This window comes from Alosa pseudoharengus, unplaced genomic scaffold, assembly GCF_046254945.1.
Source record: "Alosa pseudoharengus isolate Yale_2024_CS ecotype anadromous, Long Island Sound unplaced genomic scaffold, YU_APseudo_1.1 YU_APseudo_1.1_scf_20, whole genome shotgun sequence".
NCBI lineage: Eukaryota > Metazoa > Chordata > Actinopteri > Clupeiformes > Clupeidae > Alosa > Alosa pseudoharengus.
The window spans coordinates 35,361,776-35,381,184 of record NW_027468664.1 but is presented as its reverse complement, the minus strand read 5'-3'; the positions used below and the strand labels follow the sequence as shown (position 1 = coordinate 35,381,184).

Here is a 19,409-nt window from a genome sequence, read left to right as displayed (position 1 = left end):
ATTACAGCACAGCACACGTTCAATGAATGAAAGAAAGCGGATGTCTTGTCTCACAATAAACAGCGGGTGGAAATCCTAATACTCTTTCAACTACATGAAACTTAATAGTGAACCATCAAATACCCCCCAGATTTCAGTGCCCATCAGTCCCAACATTTATTTAGCAATATAATCAAACAGTCCAAAAGTAAATTAAATCCCAAAGCAAACCAAATATCTTCTGGTTTTGATAGCCTACTGGTATGCCGCTCCAAACAAAACGCATGTCTCACAATACAATGCACGTAAGAAATAAAGGCCTGCCTCGAATACAAGCCTGCCCCAAATAAAGGCCTGTGCTTTATGCAGCCTTAGTAAATAAAAGACCGCGGCCATAATTTGAGGATGTACGATAGTCTGTCTCCTAAACATTCCTCACCCGTTATCCATACATGCATGAAAACATTTGAAAACAAAATTCAGCCATAGGTTATTTTGAGAATGATGACTTTCTCTTCAGTATTGTCCTAACTGTTAAAATGAGGCAGATATGACGATGCATTGCAACAATGTTTACAGAGATACACTGAAAGGTTGGCTACAAAGATTATGCAGACTGTTACGATTGACTGACACACATGTGCACGCACACACATCATCGAAATCATACCCCAGCCGCTTTAGGCTATAGTCTTTCTACATGGGTTTAGTTAATGATCGGGCTATAATAAGACCACACTTTAATAGTGGTTGGTGTAAACCGGGACATTTTAGCGTCCCAAAAGGCTCGGGACACGCAACTCAAAATCGGGATGTCTGGTCATCTAGATTAAATGTCCATACTGGTTAAGAAAGGCATGTGAACAGTCTCTAAAATAAGGGTAGCTTCCTTAGTATAGCGTCGCTCAAAGTTCGCACGTTCTTTTAAACGTGCATCTTTTTTTCTCTCTCGCTCTCTTGGAGAGCCTTGCCGAGCATTTGCTCTGCTGCCGGTGTGTGCCTCGACATCGCCCAAAATGCTTGATTGCATTGCATTCTCCACATTTCTAGCAAAATTTTTATGTACCACATCAGTACTTCGCCTTCGTGAACACCCGGCTCGCTTCAGCTTGCAGCCATTCACTCCTTTGTCTTCATTAACATTTCCGGTAGAATTCTCAGTCTTTTTGGCTTCTATATCAAATCAAGTCAAATCAATTTTATTTTTATAGCGTATTTAACATGCACAGAGTGCAACACAAAGTGCTCCACAAAACAAGAATCATAACAAAAAGACAAAAGATGCCGGACGGAGCGGTATGGCAAGCCGATTGAGCATTTATTCTGATATCAGGCATAATTGTCATGTACATGTAAGCCATTTTTGTCAACTAGTTAACTAGTGAGCCATGTTTGTGTGAACTAGTTAAAGGAACCGTATGTAAGAAATGTATTTCAATAAATCATAAAATGGCCCTGATATGTCGCTAGACATTAAGAAATCATGTTCATTTCAAATACTTATATCACTGACAGTAGTCCGGCCAGGATATTGTAATTTAAAAAGTGAAGTTGCAGCCCTCAACTGATGTTGTCATGTTATATTTTGGCCTGATGCGCCACCCACCACCTATCTACTAATCATGAAGTCAGTAGTGTTTCGACATCCGGGTTGCCAGTTCTGCCAGTCAGAGGGGAGGGGGAGGGGATACACCGCTCTAAAGTAATTTGAAAGTGATTGTAGTACCAGTTATGGCCACAATCTTACATATGGTTCCTTTAACTAGTGAGGGCCAAAATATGCACACTAGTTAACTAGTGGGAGCGAAAAGGCTCACTAGTTAACTAGTCAACACATTTTAGCTTTACTAGTTAACTAGTGAGAGCAAGAAATGTCTACTAGTTAACTAGTAAAATTCCAAAATGCATACCAGTCAGCTAGTTGAAGGCTTTTGGGTCTCACTAATTAACAAGTGACAGCCAAAAATGTGCACATGTTTACTAGTAAAGGCAAAACACATCACTAGTTAACTAGTTGGAGTAGGTCAATGTCACTAGTTAACTAGTGAACCATAAATGGCTTACTAGCTAGCTAGGTGATGGCAGCAGGCTCACTAGTTAACTAGTTGATGCATCATTTGCCCAAACTAGTTAACTAGTGAGGTCATAAATGTATACTAGTAAACTAGTTCAAGACAAAATTCACACTAGTCAACTAGTGGCGCAGAATTCAAATTAGGAGGTGGAGAATTCTGGAAATTGAGGCTTTCTATTGGCTTTCTATGTCCAAATAGAACATGACAACCAATCACAGTACAGAATTTCACGAAATCCCACCCACAACATTTGCATGTGGCACACAAGTTAACATGCTGGCCAAAGGTACTCTAGCTAGTAAACTAGTGGCTTCAGTGTGACACTTACATGTAAACTAGTGAAGGCTATGGAAAGCCGATTGAGCATTAATTCTGATATCTTGATATCAGGCATAATTGTCATGTACATGTAAGCCATTTTTGTCAAATAGTTAACTAGTGAGCCATGTTTGTGTGAACTAGTTAACTAGTGAGGGCCAAAATAGGCACACTAGTTAACTAGTGGGAGCCAAAAGGCTCACTAGTTAACTAGTCAACACATTTTAGCTTCACTAGTTAACTAGTGAGAGCCAGAAATGTCTACTAGTTAACTAGTAAAGGCCAAAATGCATACCAGTCAGCTAGTTGAAGGCTTTTGGGTCTCACTAGTTAACTAGTGACAGCCAAAAATGTGCACATGTTTACTAGTGAAGGCAAAACACCTCACTAGTTAACTAGTTGCAGTAGGTCAATGTCACTAGTTAACTAGTGAACCATAAATGGCTTACTAGCTAGCTAGGTGATGGCAGCAGGCTCACTAGTTAACTAGTTGATGCATCATTTGTTCAAACTAGTTAACTAGTGAGGTCATAAATGTATACTAGTAAACTAGTTCAAGACAAAATTCACACTAGTCAACTAGTGGCGCAGAATTCAAATTAGGAGGCGGAGAATTCTGGAAATTGAGGCTTTCTATTGGCTCCCTATGTCCAAATAGAACATGACAACCAATCACAGTGCAGAATTTCACGAAATCCCACCCACAACATTTGCATGTGGCACACAAGTTAACATGCTGGCCAAAGGAACTCTAGCTAGTAAACTAGTGGCTTCAGTGTGACACTTACATGTAAACTAGTGAAGGCAGAACTGCTCACTAGTTAACTAGTGAAGACACAAATGCCCACTAGTTAACTAGTGAGGTCTAAAAAGTGTCACTAGTTTACTAGTGTGCACCAAAACACCCACTAGTGAACTAGTCATGGCAATTTCCATTCGACTAGTTAACTAGTGAGGTGCAAAAAGTTTCACTAGTTTACTAGTGTGCCCCAAAATGCCCACTAGTTAACTAGTGAAGGCCATTGCAGCCCCACTAGTTAACTAGTGAGATGCCAAAACGCTCACATGTTAACATGTAAAGGCCAAAATGCCCACTAGTTTACTAGTGAGGGTGTTGTGGGGCTTACTAGTTAACTAGTGCCATGCATATTTTGTTCACTAGTTAACTAGTTACACCTAAAACACAAACAAGCTGACCGTTTTTGTCCACTAGTTAACTAGTGGAACAATTTAAGTCTCACTAGTTTGCATGTGTGACAGTAAAGCAGCTCACTAGTTAACTAGTGCGCACAAGACACACACTAGTGGCTGTTTTTTGAGCTATCTAGTTTACTAGTAATGCAAAAGGTACTCTTACTAGTTAACTAGTGACACATTGGCCTTCACTAGTTAACTAGTTGACATGTTTGGCCTTACTAGTTTACTAGTAATGGAACAGGACATGCTCACTAGTTAACTAGTGAGCATATCTGCATTATTAATGCCTTTCACTAGCTTATAGAGGGCATTTTGAGCCTTACATGTTAGCTAGTGAGGACAAAACACTGTCCATAATGAACTAGCAGGAGAAAAATGCCATTCACACTAGTAAACTAGTGGAATTTGAATAAATACACAAACAGCTTGCATTTTGTGCAACTAGTTAACTAGTGGGACGTAACATTGTCCCACTAGTTAACTAGTGCGCAATGTCGCACTTACATGCAAATGAAGGCGGAACAAGGATTTTGATTGGTCCATTTAGGACTCAGAAACCTAGAAAACATGGCTGACTTTATCCAGGCTGTTCTAAGAGCAAACTTTTATAAACTAAGATCGTTTGGGCATAAAAATATGTTTTGATAACAAAAGTTGTGGTGTATTGCTATAATCTTCGTTCAGTTAATGTCTACAATCTTTAGTTTTTCAGTTATTAGTCTGAAAATCGCGATAAAACTGGAGGCATTTGTATATGGTTGCCTAGCAACGAAACGTTTCAGTAACATGAACATTGATGATAGCATTGCTGATGTGGCAAGTCTAGCTCAAGTGCTTAAGCAGCAGGAGATCATGTGGGAGACCAGGGTTTGATTCCTTAGAAGTGCATGAAGTTTTTTTCTTGAGCTTTTAATTACTTTTGAAACCATGTGCAGTTAATGTGTGCAGTTAATGTGTACAATCTTTTGTTTTTCAGTTATTAATCAGAAAAGCGCGACTGAATGGATACATGTCTGTGGTTGCCTAGCAACAATAAACAAAGAATAATATTAAAATCGATCCCTTGCATGGGGTTTCCCTGTTATTATTAAAAAACATTTTGACAGAATATGAGATACTGCATACTGCAGGCTCTGCTTTACTATCTATACTGAAGTACCGTTGCAGAGCAGTGTGTCACTTTAGCCACTAGGGGCACCCATCAGGACCTGATCGCGAGGCTATGAACAGTAAATTTACATATAGACTGGGTAGGATTCTTACATGATACCCAATAGGAGTCTTCTACCCACCCTCTCATTAGAATATGCATAATGATCGTTTCAGGCACTAGTTAACTAGTGAGCTGCTTCACTGCCACACATGCAAACTAGTAAGACTTAAATTGTTCCACTAGTTAACTAGTGGACAAAAACGGTCAGCTTGTTTGTGTTTTTAGGTGTAACTAGTTAACTAGTGAACAAAATATGCATGCCACTAGTTAACTAGTAAGGCCCACAACACCCTCACTAGTAAACTAGTGGGCATTTTGGCCTTTACATGTTAACAAGTGAGCGTTTTGGCATCTCACTAGTTAACTAGTGGGGCTAGAATGGCCTTCACTAGTTAACTAGTGGGCATTTTGTGGCACACTAGTAAACTAGTGACACTTTTTAGACCTCACTAGTTAACCAGTGGGCATTTGTGTCTTCACTAGTTAACTAGTGAGCAGTTCTGCCTTCACTAGTTTACATGTAAGTGTCACATTGAAGCCACTAGTTTACTAGTTAAAGTTCCTTTGGCCAGCATGTTAACTTGTGTGCCACATGCAAATGTTGTGGGTGGGATTTTGTGAAATTCTGCGCTGTGATTGGTTGTCATGTTCTATTTGGACATAGGGAGCCAATAGAAAGCCTCAATTTCTAGAATTTTCCACCTCCTAATTTGAATTCTGCGCCACTAGTTGACTAGTGTGAATTTTGTCTTGAACTAGTTTACTAGTATACATTTATGACCTCACTAGTTAACTAGTTTGGACAAAGGATGCATCAACTAGTTAACTAGTGAGACTACTGCCATCACCTAGCTAGCTAGTAAGCCATTTATGGTACTAGTTAACTAGTGACATTGACCTACTGCAACTAGTTAACTAGTGAGACCCAAAAGCCTTCAACTAGCTGACTGGTATGCATTTTGGCCTTTACTAGTTAACTAGTGGACATTTCTGGCTCTCACTAGTTAACTAGTGAAGCTAAAATGTGTTCACTAGTTAACTAGTGGGCATTTATGCTGTCACTAGTTAACTAGTGTGCACAAACATGGCTCACTAGTTAACAAAGTTAAACATAGTTGACAAAAATGGCTTGCATGTTGGCCTGATATCAAGATATCAGAATAAATGCTTAAGCGGCTGGCCAAATTACATAGAAGTTAACAAGTGGGAATTTGACATTCAGTAGTCAGCTAGTAAACATTTTTGTACCTTACTAGTTGACTAGTAATATATAGAAGTCTTTAAACTAGTTAACTAGTGCACATTGCAATGTCCACTAGTTAACTAGTGAACATGCTGAGCATTACTAGTTAACTAGTAAGATATGAAACATATGACCTAGTTAACTAGAGAGAATTTGGGCCTTACTAGTTAACTAGTGAGCATTTTGGCTGTCACTAGTTAACTAGTTCACAGAATCATGGCTCACTAGTTAACTAGTTGACAAAAATGGCTTACATGTACATGAAAATTATGCCTGATATCAAGATATCAGAATAAATGCTCAATCGGCTTTCCATAGAGACCAGGGTTCATGTGGGAGACCAGGGTTCAATTCCCTTAGAAGTGCATGTTTTTTTCTTGATCTTTGAGCTTTTAATTACTTTTGAAACCATGTGCAGTTAATGTGTACAATCTTTTGTTTTTCAGTTATTAATCAGAAAAGCGTGACTGAATGGATACATTTATGTCTGTGGTTGCCTAGCAACAATAAACAAAGAATAATATTAAAATCGGTCCCTTGAATCTTTGGTGTGGATCACTAAGAGCTCACTTGTTAAAGCATGGGGTTTCCCTGTTAACTACCCAGACAGCACACATACATCTGCCCGATGTCGGTTTCAGATCAGCATGGAATCCTCCCATATAATAATGTCGCAGGGGTATCGGCCTGAAGTCGCTTCCATGTATGTTGGCTTTTGATCGTTCCTACTACCCAAAGCAGATCCCGCTATCTGTTTTTTTTACCCCAGCTTCCATGTATGTTGGCTTTTGATCGTTCCTACTACCCAAAGCAGATCCCGCTATGTTTTTTTTTTTATCCCAGCTTCCATGTATGTTGGCTTTTGATCGTTCCTACTACCCAACGCAGATCCCGCCCTATCTGTTCTTTTTTTTGCGTGTGTAGCAGGCAGCCAGGCACGTCAGATCAGCCTCCTGGATCAGCGATTTTCAGGTTGGTAAATTCACTCATGTAAATTGTCAGAAAATAGGCATTGTGTCAATTGTATGACTGTTTATATATTTGCCTGCTAGGCTAAGCCATAACTTGGTGTACATTACTTTATAAAGAGCTGTTTTGGGGTAATTACAACTTCGTTGTGAACTAATTCACGTTAGCTAGTTGAGCTAACACTGGAAAATATGTTAAACCTAGCTAGCGGCTATGGCGAAATGTTAACACTACAGCATCCATGAATACCGGTACAAGGACAGCAATATGCTTGGGTGTAAGAATAGCAAGTTATTATTTGACCGTGAGACTTCACCCAGGAAAGGCTGTCGTTTTTGTATGGAGAGGAGTGGGAGCTAGGCTAACGTTACTGTCTTGGCTGAGCTAACCTGCTGGTCGTGTCATCATAACACTTTGCACAGAGGAAATGCACAGATGCATCAGCCGAAGTTCCCAAAGCAAATAGACCTCTCCAGAATATATCCCGCCTCCTAACTTCCGTATCCATCCAACTTCCGGGCGTGGATTGTCTATGGGAAATAACATGGCGTTTTGAAAGATCGTACCTGTCAAACTCTGTTGGTGACAAAGTAGAAAAAGCTGCTGGGCAGATTGGCCTACACACTTCTGCCATCTAGTTTCCACTGGATTTTTTGATTTTCGGTGCCGTTTGAGTAGTATAGTCTATAGTATACTACTTAAACGGCACCGACAATCAAAAATATACTACTCAAACGGCACCGAAAATCAAAAAATCCAGTGGAAACTATATGGCAGAAGTGTGTAGGCCAATCTGCCCACCGGCTTTTTCAACTTCGCTACCTACAGATGTTTTACCGGTATGATATTTCGAAACGCCATGTTATTCCCCATAGACAATCCACGCCCGGAAGTTGGATGGATACGGAAGTTACGGAGGCGGGACTTATTCTGGAGAGGTCTATGTAGGCTACGTTTCAGTCCCAACTTTCTCTAGTCACTTCCAGAGTTCTTGTTTTGGCCGGCGTTAGCGCGCTAGCCAAGTAACGGCATTAGCTCGCATCTGCTTGATTGAAATATCAGCTGAGGTAATGAATGGGTTTGAAATCTATTTCTCCGAGCTCGGTAGTGGTTCTCTGCATCTATGAAAATGCATTAACAGCAATCGGTAAGGGTAGACATTAGAGCCCTGCACTCCCGCGGGAGTCCCGCGGGACTCGCGGGACCCAACGCAAAGCAGTGCGACGCGGGACAAATATTGAAAGCTCCTTGCGGGAGCGGGCGGGAGGGAGAGCGCACAGCGCGGGTGCGGGCGGGAGCAGTGATAAGCGGCAGTCCCGCGAATTAAAAAAGTGTTTTAAAATGTAAAATAAAATCATAAATTACCTATTGGTCAATGTATATCATATATATAACACAATGTGCTGGATATTATATTTGGTAGCCTATCTATTAATAAACATTTTTGAATGTAGATTTGCAGATGTGTAATCTCGCACACATTTCCGATTCCGTTCTGCTCTTCCGTATTCTGGCTCTTCCGTTCTGCTCTCCGATCATGGCAGAAGAGCAGAGCTCCTCTAGCGAAACAACACACAATGCTTCAGAAATAAGTGCTGGTCTAAAGAGAGGTACATTCACCGTGAAAAAATCGAAAGTTTTGAAATCAGATATTTGGAAGTCATTCTCACTCGTGTATGACGCAGAAGGAAATCAGCTGCCCTTTGCCTAAATAATAATAATTAAGATTATGTTATATTTTCAATATTCTGGATTCAGAAAAGGTAGGCTAATATTTTCTCCATTTCACTTGTTTGCATTTAAGCCTAAATCAATTGTAATGTGAGCTGGCTATGCTCAAATGCTCGAGGGGGCAGGGCATTATGCGGTGTTTAAAATTATAACATCACTTCTTATATTTTTATTTCTTATGTAAACGTAATGAAGCATATAAAGAATGTATTATTCTTAATATCACTGTAGATTAAATTGGTAGGTTTGCTGGGTATTGCTGTGAAACCTAAGCAGCTGGTGCCACCGAAGGCGCTTCATGCACTTTGGAGAAGGATCCGTCAGTGATGCGCTCAGCTTAGCGCAGCGTGTTTAATTCCTCAAACCAATGTCAATAACTGTCTTGAGCAGTAGGTGAACGTCGGAATCATGCGGGAATTGCGGGCGGGAGCGGGACAATGTATTACAGTTGCGGGCGGGAGCGGGACTGAAAATCATAATTCTTTGCGGGAGCGGGCGGGAGCGGGACTGAACACTGCTGGAGCGGGCGGGCGCGGGACTGGAAAATCTGTCCCGCGCAGGCCTCTAGTAGACATTAAAGATGAAAGTGTTGAAGTGTTGAAACTATTTCTGGCATCTTTCTTGTGTCTTTATAGATCTAATAATTTATAGCCTAGTGTAAAATGTGCAATCTCAAATTCCGACCTAAATAAATAAAGGTCGTATAAGCCAGGGGTGGGCATAGCTTTGATGAGTCGTTGAAACATTGGCTCATTGTCGTTTTTGATTATTTACCGACATCCCGGCGATGTCTTGCCAATGAGCAAACGATGAGTCGTTGAAACATTGGCTCATTGTCGTTTTCGATGATTTGCCGACATCTCGGCGATGTCTTGCCAATGAGCAAATGCTTCCTATGTGATGTCTTCTAGACTATAACGGCATTCATCGGCCCGACATCGGTAAGATTTATGTGTGCCGTCTGGGTAGTTGACAAAAATGGCTTGCATGTTGGCCTGATATCAAGATATCAGAATAAATGCCCAAGCGGCTGGCCAAATTACATAGAAGTTAACAAGTGGGAATTTGACATTCAGTAGTCAGCTAGTAAACATTTTTGTACCTTACTAGTTGACTAGTAAAATATAGAAGTCTTTAAACTAGTTAACTAGTGCACATTTCAGTGTCCACTAGTTAACTAGTGAACATGCTGAGCATTACTAGTTAACTAGTAAGATATGAAACATATGAACTAGTTAACTAGAGAGAATTTGGGCCTTACTAGTTAACTAGTGAGCATTTTGGCTGTCACTAGTTAACTAGTTCATAACTTCATGACGCATTTTTTGACTGAATTACAGTTATAGGCTATTAGCTTATTGAGTTGAGGTCGTCTACACTGAGGGCCAGATGTACATACATTTGCGAACATATTGTTATCAGCGCCATGGACAAACCGCAGAAAGCGAACTCAGTGGATCTTCAGTTTACGTGCTATTTATCAAACCTGCAGGTCATCGGGTAATCAGTGCCTTTCTCCGCGCCCTACCACAATTTGCAAGTGTTCACAACTGTACGGCATACTTCAATCACAAGCACAGTTAACTGATGACAACATTAAAAGAATCAAACATTTAGTGATCATCTAAGTGTGCCGGTAAATTGAAATTCCTGTATCACAGGACAAGGCATCTAGATTTTTCTATCAAGAAATTACTGGTTGTATCACTGATTCAATGTCATTTTGATTATGCATGTTCTGCCTGGTACTGTGGGTTATCAGTTAAACTTAAAAAAAAGATGATTCAAAGTGATTCAAAATGATGTTATCCGCTACCTATTAAATGCACCACCCCCCCTGACTCATATTGCTAGAGATGCCTTTAAAAGGGTAGGACTGCTGCCAGTACATGTTAGAGTTGAGCAGTTAAAATTGAATCATATGTTTAATGTCATAAATGGCTCTGCTCCCAAATATTTACACACTCGTACAGAAATGGTTCATACACAGCATAATCACAATACTAGGGCCAGTGTCCGTTCTTGTAAAGTGCCCAGAGTCAACAATGCAACCAGAAGTGCTTTTTTCTATAGATATTGTGGAATAATCTGCCCTTTCCCCTCAAATTTCTAAATACCAGAGGAGTTTTTTCAGGTAAAGGCATTGTTATGGAATAGAGTAACAGATCTTTTTAAATTAGAGTAGATGGATTATTTTATGTGATCAGTGATTCTCTGATTTTAAAATGCTCCTGAACCTTGGATGATTTGTATTAAATGTTATTGTCTTTGTCCTGAAATAGGTCTTATGTCATGTGTTAAATGTCCTAACACCAAGGACCATGTTGGAAATAAGTGTTAACACTTTTAACATGTTATCCTTTGGATTATGTTGTCTGTCAAATCCAAAATAAATCAAATCAAATTAAAAAAAATCTCGATTATACTATTTTTGTGATTGTTTGCACAGCCCTAAATTCTTGCCATCATCCAAGGTTAGATTAAAACGTACAAGTTACGAGTTACAAGGCGTGTAGTCAGTCCAGGACTGCATGTGTTCACTTTGTCCCATGCCTTTTGGCAAATAGCCTACCAAAAAATAGCAATTTTCACACCTGAATATCTCCTATGAATGTCAACCTTTTTTTAAAATTAATTTCGGCACATGAAAGGGGCATCTGTGGACTTAATCAAAAGATGGCAGGTCTTAGGCGCACTTCAGAGGTCTATTAACGAAAGCAAGACGGAGAGCATCCTGATTGGACTGTTTCGCTAAATCAACCAATCCGTTTTCAGTGTGGGTGGGGTCTTTTCTCCGGAACCAAATTATTCAGTTCAGTGTATCTAGGAACAGGAGCATCATGGCAGAGGCAGAGTGCCCCAAAAAAGGAACATAAGACCCATTTCACATCAGACTACACAAAAGTATCTCATAAGGGTAAAACATAATGAAAGTCTTGCACGCTGCACTGTTTGTAACAGTGATTTTAGCATTGCCCATGACCGGTTAAATGATTGCAAAAGACATGCTGAGGTGAGTTTAACAAGTTTCATTTCATGTGCAGGTTTCCCTGAACCAAACCGTTGAATAGGTGGTTAATTAAATAGGTGAGTTCAGGTTTCCATAAGACTTGATAGTGTAGTGGATAAAGCTCCTGTCTGTGAATAGGCTTTTGGGTGGCAGGTTCGAATCTCACTTAGGAAGAAACATTTTCGCAGTGATTTTTATTTTAATTTGCCCACTGATATTGATGTGTAACCCTTTGTAGGTAAAACCATGTGTTTGCACTCACATTTTATGTAGTCTGAAAAAATACAGGTCTATCCCTATGTTGGTAAGCACAGTTGCTGCAAAGTTGATTAGACTAACTTACAAAAGAACCCCTTGTGCGTTTCAGTTAACACAACCAAAATGTAAAGGTTGTTACACATTTGCAGTGTTTATTATATGATGCCGCTTTGTACACACAACAACAGCGTAAAGAGCGTATACAACGGCATATTATACACCGCTCTTGAATAGTTTCAGTGCGCCGTTAAGCAGTGCAGTTTCACTGCGATTAGAGTCGCCTCTAATCACGGAAAAAGCGCGTAAAAACTGCAAAAACGCCACTATTACTAAGCAGCAGTTTTATCTTAAAACGTGCAAGAACTAGAGGTAATAGTGGCATCGTTGGCTTGACATAGTACAAACATTCGCCTCTGTCACAAACACATCTGACACTGAGACCACTAGGGGAGTGCCCATATACTTTTGCATTGGCAGTGAATAAATCAACAATACAGCACAGCAGAGTTTACTGAGTGTGCAGTGACACACAGAGAATTACTGGGATAATGCGCCTGTAGTCCGCATTTTGCAATGAAGCAAACAGTCTTTAAGTGTGTGAAATACTGTCTATAGTTTCAGCATGTTGATGTGGGCGCTTCTCGTCCACACACCGCTGACTGTTTATTCCTCATACATGGCTCCCGAGCTGTGGAGAGAAGGTGTGGTAATTACCCATCTGATGAGTAGACCCAGCAGTCTTAGGCATTGTGTACACTGACTATGCATCATTTCTTGAAACTGGGCTATGCATGCCCCTTACATCCGCCTGTCTTTTGGATGGTAGCTTGGCTATCATTTGTCTGGAGTCTAGGTTGAGGCCAGCGAAAGCCAGCTATTGGGTAAGCGTGAGTGCGTATTTTTCCCAGTTCACTTGTAAGCTGAAAAGACAAAGTGTGGTCGTTAGGTGCTGTTTTAGAATTGTTGGAGATTATGCCATCAGCATCTAACCATCCAAAAAATGTAATATGCAGCTGCTGTCCTATTTCAGGGGGGCTAGAGCTTTGAGAATGTTCAGTTAAAAAATAATTCACAGGGGGACTGTGAACTCCCACACCTTTCCCTCAACTGCAAAACCAAGATACTTTCCGGGTGTGAGTTTGGCAGCGTATTTTGCCGACAGTGCATGCACACTGTGACCAGAGCGAAGTCAGACACACAAAGAGGAGTCAGGCCGAAGTTACTTAATAAAAGATAGATAGATAGATCAGAATTTAACACTGGTTGTATGTGATTGGTTTATTCACATATTGACGTAGCTTCCCGCTACCTATATTGCAGCCAAACTCAGATCCTTTGTGTTTCTGTCTGGGCGTTATTCCAAATTTGAAGAACGCATCTTTCTTTACTGATTTAACTTTATTCAAGTAAAAGTAACAAAGTACATGCTTGGAAATGTACTTAAAGTAAAAGTAGTCTTGTGAATGACAACCATTTTTTTATGCAACGGTACCTGGACCACACAAATGTTACTAGAGTGCAAGAGTGCCAGTCTCTCTTTTTAAATCTTCCCATAACCTGTTGGGCCATTTCTAGGCTTTCCCCCCCAACATTGCACTGCCTACTTCAGAGGGCAGTGTGTTATTTTGGCCTACCATCAAATGCTGCGGACATTTCAGCCCTCTAGGGTCACTTGATATGATTTTAGAAACACAACTGAGCCCTAGCACCAGGTCTTGCAAAGCTGTGTGCAAAAGTAGATCAATATAGAATGAAAAATGAGTACTTTAGACCATTATTTGCCAAGGTATGCTCATGCATTTTGTAATGCCCTATGTAAACTCCCCATAGGACTTTTGGTTACCCAAAATGCATACTGACAATAAAAGTATGCATTTCTGAGGTTTCTTGTAGACTATTTGGATTGTATGTCAGGTTCTGATATAGAATGGAATGGAATATGCAAAATGGAACAAAAATGTTCTACACAAAATGAAATAATTACACACTATTGATTGAATTGACATTGTTGTTTATTATTGCTATTCACCTTATTATACATTATATTATACTCATTATTATACATTCTAATCTGTTCCCTGTTATATTTTAAATATTATGTTGTTTTTGTATTTGTGTGTCGCTTTGGACAAAGGCGTCTGCAAAATCCCATAACCATAACCATAACATCTGCACAACTAATATTGGATAAAACAACATGAATATTTAATTCCTATGGATTCCTGTGAATATTTCAAGACCAGGAATGAAGTGGTAAAATAAGAGGTGGGTAAACTATGAATTCTCTGATCAGGTGGTAAGGTGGACTGTGCCATGCTGTATCAGAGGTTTAGAAAAGGCATTCAGAACATGTTTGATGATGGTGGAGGTTATTGTCCAATGTTTATAACAATACAAGTCGCATTAAGTGGTTCATAGAGTGTTTATTTTATAAATATTGTTATTGTGGATAATACAGTGTGATTTTTAAATGTTAACAGTTGTAATTGGTGAATAAACTCTTTTGAGAGGTGGATAAACTCTAATAAGAGGTGGATAAACTATTTCTGAAATTTCAGAGGTGGGTAAACCGCATTTACTTACGTTTAGCCTCCACTACATCCCTGTTCAAGACCCAATGCTGCATCTACTTATTGCTAAGCAGCTAGAAGTTAGGGAAGCACCAACGGCGAGGAGAAGAGGAGGGCATTTTTGACTAAATTTAATTGAGACATACTACTATGTGCTAACGTTAACGTTACTGCCATCAAGCTGCAATGATTTGCTGCGAATGAATGCCGCCCAAATCTGTTGAGTCATCTTGTAGTGGTGCGTCAAGTGCAATGTATATTCCCATCCGCTATTGATGACGCAGAAAATAATAACGGTAACTCCACTGAAATTATTTGAAACTAAAGTAACGAGCCAGTTTTGTAAAATGTAAGGAGTAGAAAGTACTGATATTCGTTATAAAATGTAAGGAGTAAAAGTAAAAAGTCGCCTCAAAAATAGATAGTTTAAGTAAAAATACAGTATCTGAAACAAATCTACTTGAGTACAGTAACAAAGTATTTGTACTTCTTTACTTCCCCATCTCTGAAGATGGGTCTGAGATCCAGTGGCGTAACGAGCAAATGGTGGGCCCAGGTGCGAGAGCGCTACCCAGGCCTCATACCGACATACTTTGGCCCAGGATGAATTAGCTCTGATACATGCAATACACATTAAGGGTGACTTCAATTGTTTATGCAAAGGGCCTGAGGCACCGAAGTAGTTTAGTAGTTACAGATTACAATTTCAAATAAAAAACACACGACTACATAGGACCCATTACATGTGAAAACATTAAAAATTATTTTATTAACAGCCTGCACTCAGGCCAGGGTAATCTAATATTTGGCTACTGCATTAACATCAACTCGCATGGATTTATGGGAACACTCAATGCGCTCAATGCGCCTCTTCAACCCTCTGCTGAAACTGCAAGCGTAGATTGCTTGCTTATAAACTCGCACTGCGCAGAAACAAAACTTAATGTAGCCTAACTTATTTAACCGTGCAGAAACCAAATAAAATCATTCATATGCATACAATCCCCAATATGCGTGAATTAGGCCATTAGAAGAAGGCCATCTTACGAGCCTTTCGTTGTGCAAAATCGTCAACGATGTTCCCAATATTTAATGCTGGCTCTCGTATTTTCAATACACAGGATAGCTAACCCACTGAGCCTCTCCTGCCCCATGCTGCTCCTTAGGTAGGTCTTAATAAGTTTGAGTTTGGAAAAAGATCGCTCAGCTGTTGCCACAGTCACAGGCAATGTCAGAAACAACATGAGAGCAGTACACACTTCCCCGAATGTGGATGTTACACTGTCATAATCTACCACCAGCATTATGGCAAGTTGAAAAATAGATGACTTCTGTGAAATCTCTGCTTTAAAGCAAGACCTGAATGAGAGGAGTTGTGTTGGGAATGTCGGTGCAATGTCCCTGCTATAATGGTCTGTCAAACGTCTTGCCTTTTCAAGCAGTTCATCATCACCTGCAAGTTGAAGGGTCAGGACGTAAAGACTCAAACACATGACAAGTTTCCCGCATACTTGCAAATCTTTGGGAGAGCTGACTGATTATGATGTCCAGAGTTGCATTAAATCTCTCTGCATCGGTTAAGCGCTCATCTTCCGATAGTTCGTCAAAGTGACGCTTCACTCTCCGTGCTCTAACGTTTTCAAAAAAAGGAGGCAGGGCGGGGGTAGCGACGGGCCCCGGGAGGTCACGGGCCCTGGTGCGACTGCACTTGCTGCACCTACTATAGTTACGCCACTGCTGAGATCCCATTCCTTCTTTGGGACAATTAAGTATCTGGCAACATGTGGTTACAACATGGTATTACAAAAACCGGCATAACATGAAGGTCATGAAACTTTGACATTGACTCATTCTTGACAAGACACACTAAATTAACATCTTCGAAGGTATGATTCAAATCAACTTGAAATACATAAAACTAACAAATGTCCCTTCCAGTGTATACTGGTACTTGTGTTATCAAGTTTTTTTGTTGATACTTTTGTACGGTTATCTGTATTGTTGTATCAACACTGTTTAATGCTAGCTAATCACCAACATACTTTTACAACATACATAGGCTATTAACAATATAATTACGAATAACCAGGAATAAAAAGTAAAACAAACAAAAAAATTCTATTAACCATCATTACATAGCGAGGGGGCGCTGTGGTGCAGAAGGCACCAGTACCATATGCGGGTCCGAGTGCCCACGGGGACCCAGGTTCGAATCCGACCTGCGGTCATTTCCCGATCCCACCCCATCTCTCTCTCCCACTTGCTTCCTGTCACTCTCTACTGTCCTGTCCAAATAAAGGCAAAAAAGCCCAAAAAATATACTTATATATAAAATATATCAGGCCTAATGTGAGCAAGGCACACTACAAACAAATCATGCAGTGGGAAAAGGCAATGATGTCAATAATTGCGCATGACACAGGGTACAATCAAGCATAAATCCAGTTGAGTAATTAGTATCACCTTTTAACATGATAGGATAAGTTCACTGAAGTGGTGTAACTTGAAAGGAATTCAATTACTGAGAACTTCCTTGTCTGCTGACCCACCTTTGATTGCGTGTAAGATCATGGGCATGGTATTAAATTGACAAACTTATTTTGCATAGTAATTGAATTAGTATTAACAATTTTAAAATGCTCATGTAAAATTATAATGCCAAGAATTAGGAATGATGGAAAAAGAAAACATTCACAAGTTGCCATGATGACAGTTAGGCCTAAGTAAAAGAACCCAAAGTATTCCTATTTATTTATACACTTCCCTCAACAGATGTTTGTTACCATAAGTGGATTGACAGTCTATTTCAAAGTGCAATACAGAAATTGTGTGTGACAGGAATAAAATGTCCTTAGAAGTTGCGACCGACCAAACAAGGCATGTTGAGTTGAGTTCAGAATAAATAATTTGAGACAGAATGTGGCACAGAGAAAATAAAATAGCCTCCCCTATCCTAGACTATATCGGATTCCAGGATCAACCTCGCCTTGCACATTGTCTAGCAAGCTATTTTAGAAACAACCAGAATCACATGTGCTTAACCACAAATCATACCATTTCCTCTTCAGAGTAGGATGTTAGTGCATGTCAAACTTAGGCTACTGAAATATGACACAACAGCTGTTATATGCTGCCCATGGTAACCAGTAATAGATGGCTCAAGTATATTCCAGACAATTAAAATAATAATAAAGACGCAATGGATCAAGAACAACTCAAAACATGAGCAATATAATGAGCATGAAGTTAGTATAATTCAAGTGAAGACATACCTGTGCGAGTTTTAATAATATCCCCAAATTCATCATCTGGCATGTCACGCTGATCATCAAAGTGTACTGCCTCAGCCATAGTTGTTCCTTTCTAGTCCTATGATTCAGTACAACTGTGAGGAGTTCAAAGAAAAAGAACCAAAGAAAATGTTCACTGCTAGTCATCCGTTGCTGTAGAGGCAGAGTGGACTACACACCCAAAGGCATTATGCAGGCTCTGTGGTGGGGTGTTTGTATGTCACAACTTCCAGACACATTTGAACAGGTGATGGCATACACTTACCTCAAAATAGAATTCAGGGCCTGGACTGACAGGCAGCCTGGTATGCCACACTATTACAGACAGGAGTTGTAATAAGAGAAAACTGCACAAGCAATCTACTGAAAAAAAAAAATATATTAAAAAATATGTTGTCTTGGCAAAAACTGTGAGAGAGATATTGGAAGTAAGTGTTGTGGATGCTTAAAATAAAGGCCAATGGGAGTTGGTAGGTTGGGAACATTATTTTTCAGAAGACTCAACTGCTTCTCCAAACCTTTGCTAACATTATAAAGTGAGGAACAACTCTTCATGTAATGCAGTTTCACAATAATATTGAAATCATACTGCTGATTATGCATCAGCCAGTAATGCAAGAAAACCATATCAAGCAAAATCCTTCTGTTTTCATTCCAGTTTTTGATATCTGTCTTTTCTTTCAGAGCACAGAGACTAATGCCCCTGTTGGTCTCTACAGTTGGGTGTCAGGTTTCTGGTACATGCCATTTTAAAAAAAACTTTAATGACACTTCTGATCATTCTAACTTTAATTGTGAAACTAATATCCAAACCATACACATGATCATCACCTGGAAATATTTTAAGAAAAAAAATAAAACACTACTTCCAGTTGTTCCTGCTTGTTCAGAAAGCATTTCTTTTTAGAAAAGTTTTGGAATTTTTATGGAGTGATGTGGAATGGACAGGGACAGAGAGAGAGAGAGAGAGAGAGAGAGGGAGAGTAAGGTATTGGAAATGCAGAACTTAAAGAGCCAATCCCCCTTATTTACTAATCACTATGGCTACGAAGGACTTAGACCTTTTCCATTTTTTTCCTAACTGGACCATGTCCACTCCCACTACATCATACAATAGAGTAAATTACTGTGAGTGTGTAGAGTTTGATATAGATAGATAGATAGATAGATAGATAGATAGATAGATAGATAGATAGATACTTTATTGATCCCCAGGGGAAATTCAAGGTCTCAGCAGCATACAGACAACACAAACACATTCTTTAACAGCAGAAAGAGTAATTAAAGTATATAATATAAAAACACAACTAAGCAATAAGGACAGTAGAAGATAAAGAATATGCTAAATATACTAAAATACAAATTATACTAACTAACACTTAATCTAAATCAATTCTAAAAACAGTATCCACATAGTTGTGATTAATCAATCAGAGGCGCTTGCAATGACTGAGGCAGGGACTGAGCCTGTGATTCTCTGTGCATAGTAAGGTAAGGTAAGGTGCTCTGTGTGAATGAGTGTCATGGTGATAGTGGTCATGGTGATAGTGCAAATG

General features: G+C 39.7%; 1 protein-coding gene across 1 annotated transcript in view; it reads right to left on the bottom strand.

Annotated features, from left to right (window-relative positions):
• Positions 1 to 17,924, bottom strand: part of dmd (dystrophin) — a 541,017-nt gene extending 523,093 nt beyond the window's left edge. The window contains exon 1 of the mRNA XM_076297170.1: positions 17,836 to 17,924. Within this exon, the coding sequence (XP_076153285.1) occupies positions 17,836 to 17,914 (79 nt within the window). The 5' untranslated portion in view covers positions 17,915 to 17,924. The remainder of the gene's footprint in view (positions 1 to 17,835) is intronic.
• Positions 17,925 to 19,409: the final 1,485 nt, after the last annotated feature.